This window comes from Nannospalax galili, unplaced genomic scaffold, assembly GCF_000622305.1.
Source record: "Nannospalax galili isolate Female #2095 unplaced genomic scaffold, S.galili_v1.0 scaffold286, whole genome shotgun sequence".
Classification (NCBI taxonomy): Eukaryota; Metazoa; Chordata; class Mammalia; order Rodentia; family Spalacidae; genus Nannospalax; species Nannospalax galili.
Genome location: NW_008359442.1, coordinates 13,307,803 through 13,308,517, shown reverse-complemented (window position 1 = coordinate 13,308,517; position 715 = coordinate 13,307,803). Strand labels below are relative to the sequence as shown.

Genomic DNA, 715 nt, shown 5'->3' with positions numbered 1-715 from the left:
CCCACCCCCTCCACTCTGGCTAAGTGGTAAAACCGTCCTTACGTTCTCGGTATTGATTGGCAGGGCTGACAGTGATTGGCAGTGGTTGCCGTGGCAACGCCACAACGACACGCCGCAGACCAATAGAAAAGCGAAACAAAATGTTTCAATGCTGCACTCACTGTGGATTTAGGGGAGATATTATGAGGCTGTTGTCATTAGGGCGATTGCTGTGGAATCGCTGAATCTTGACTCGGCGGTGGTTGGCTCTCGCTCTCCTCTCTCTCTCCCTCTCCCTCTCTCTGTCTCGGGTTCTCTCTCTGCGCGCGCGCACCGGGCCGCTCTCCTTCCTCCCTCTCTATGTGGCTGCGCGGGTGTGTGTGTGTGTGGATGTGTGTGGGGTGTGGGTGTCCCTTACGTCCTTCCTCCTCCCCCTCCTCCTCCTTCTGCTCCCCCCTCCTTTCCTTCTCCTCCTCCCCCCTCTCCTCTCCCTCCTCCTGGCCCTCATCGCCCCTCTCCTCCTCTTCCTCCCCTCTCTCTTCCTCTCCCTGAATTTTCTCCTCTCCTCTCAGGTCAGTCCATGGTATTCCGCTCCCCCCTAGACCTCTATTCCTCCCACTTCTTGTTGCCAAACTTCGCCGATTCTCACTGCTCCCTACTTCTGGCGAGTAGCCGCGGCCGGAGCGGTGCGGGCGGCGGCGGCGGCGGCGGCGGCGCGGGAGGAGGCGGCGGCGGC

General features: G+C 60.6%; 1 protein-coding gene across 1 annotated transcript in view; it reads left to right on the top strand.

Annotated features, from left to right (window-relative positions):
- The first annotated feature begins 510 nt into the window (after window positions 1–510).
- Window positions 511–715, top strand: part of Six3 (SIX homeobox 3) — a 4,160-nt gene continuing 3,955 nt past the window's right edge. Inside the window, exon 1 of the mRNA XM_008823073.1 lies at window positions 511–690. Within this exon, the coding sequence (XP_008821295.1) occupies window positions 560–690 (131 nt within the window). The 5' untranslated portion in view covers window positions 511–559. The remainder of the gene's footprint in view (window positions 691–715) is intronic.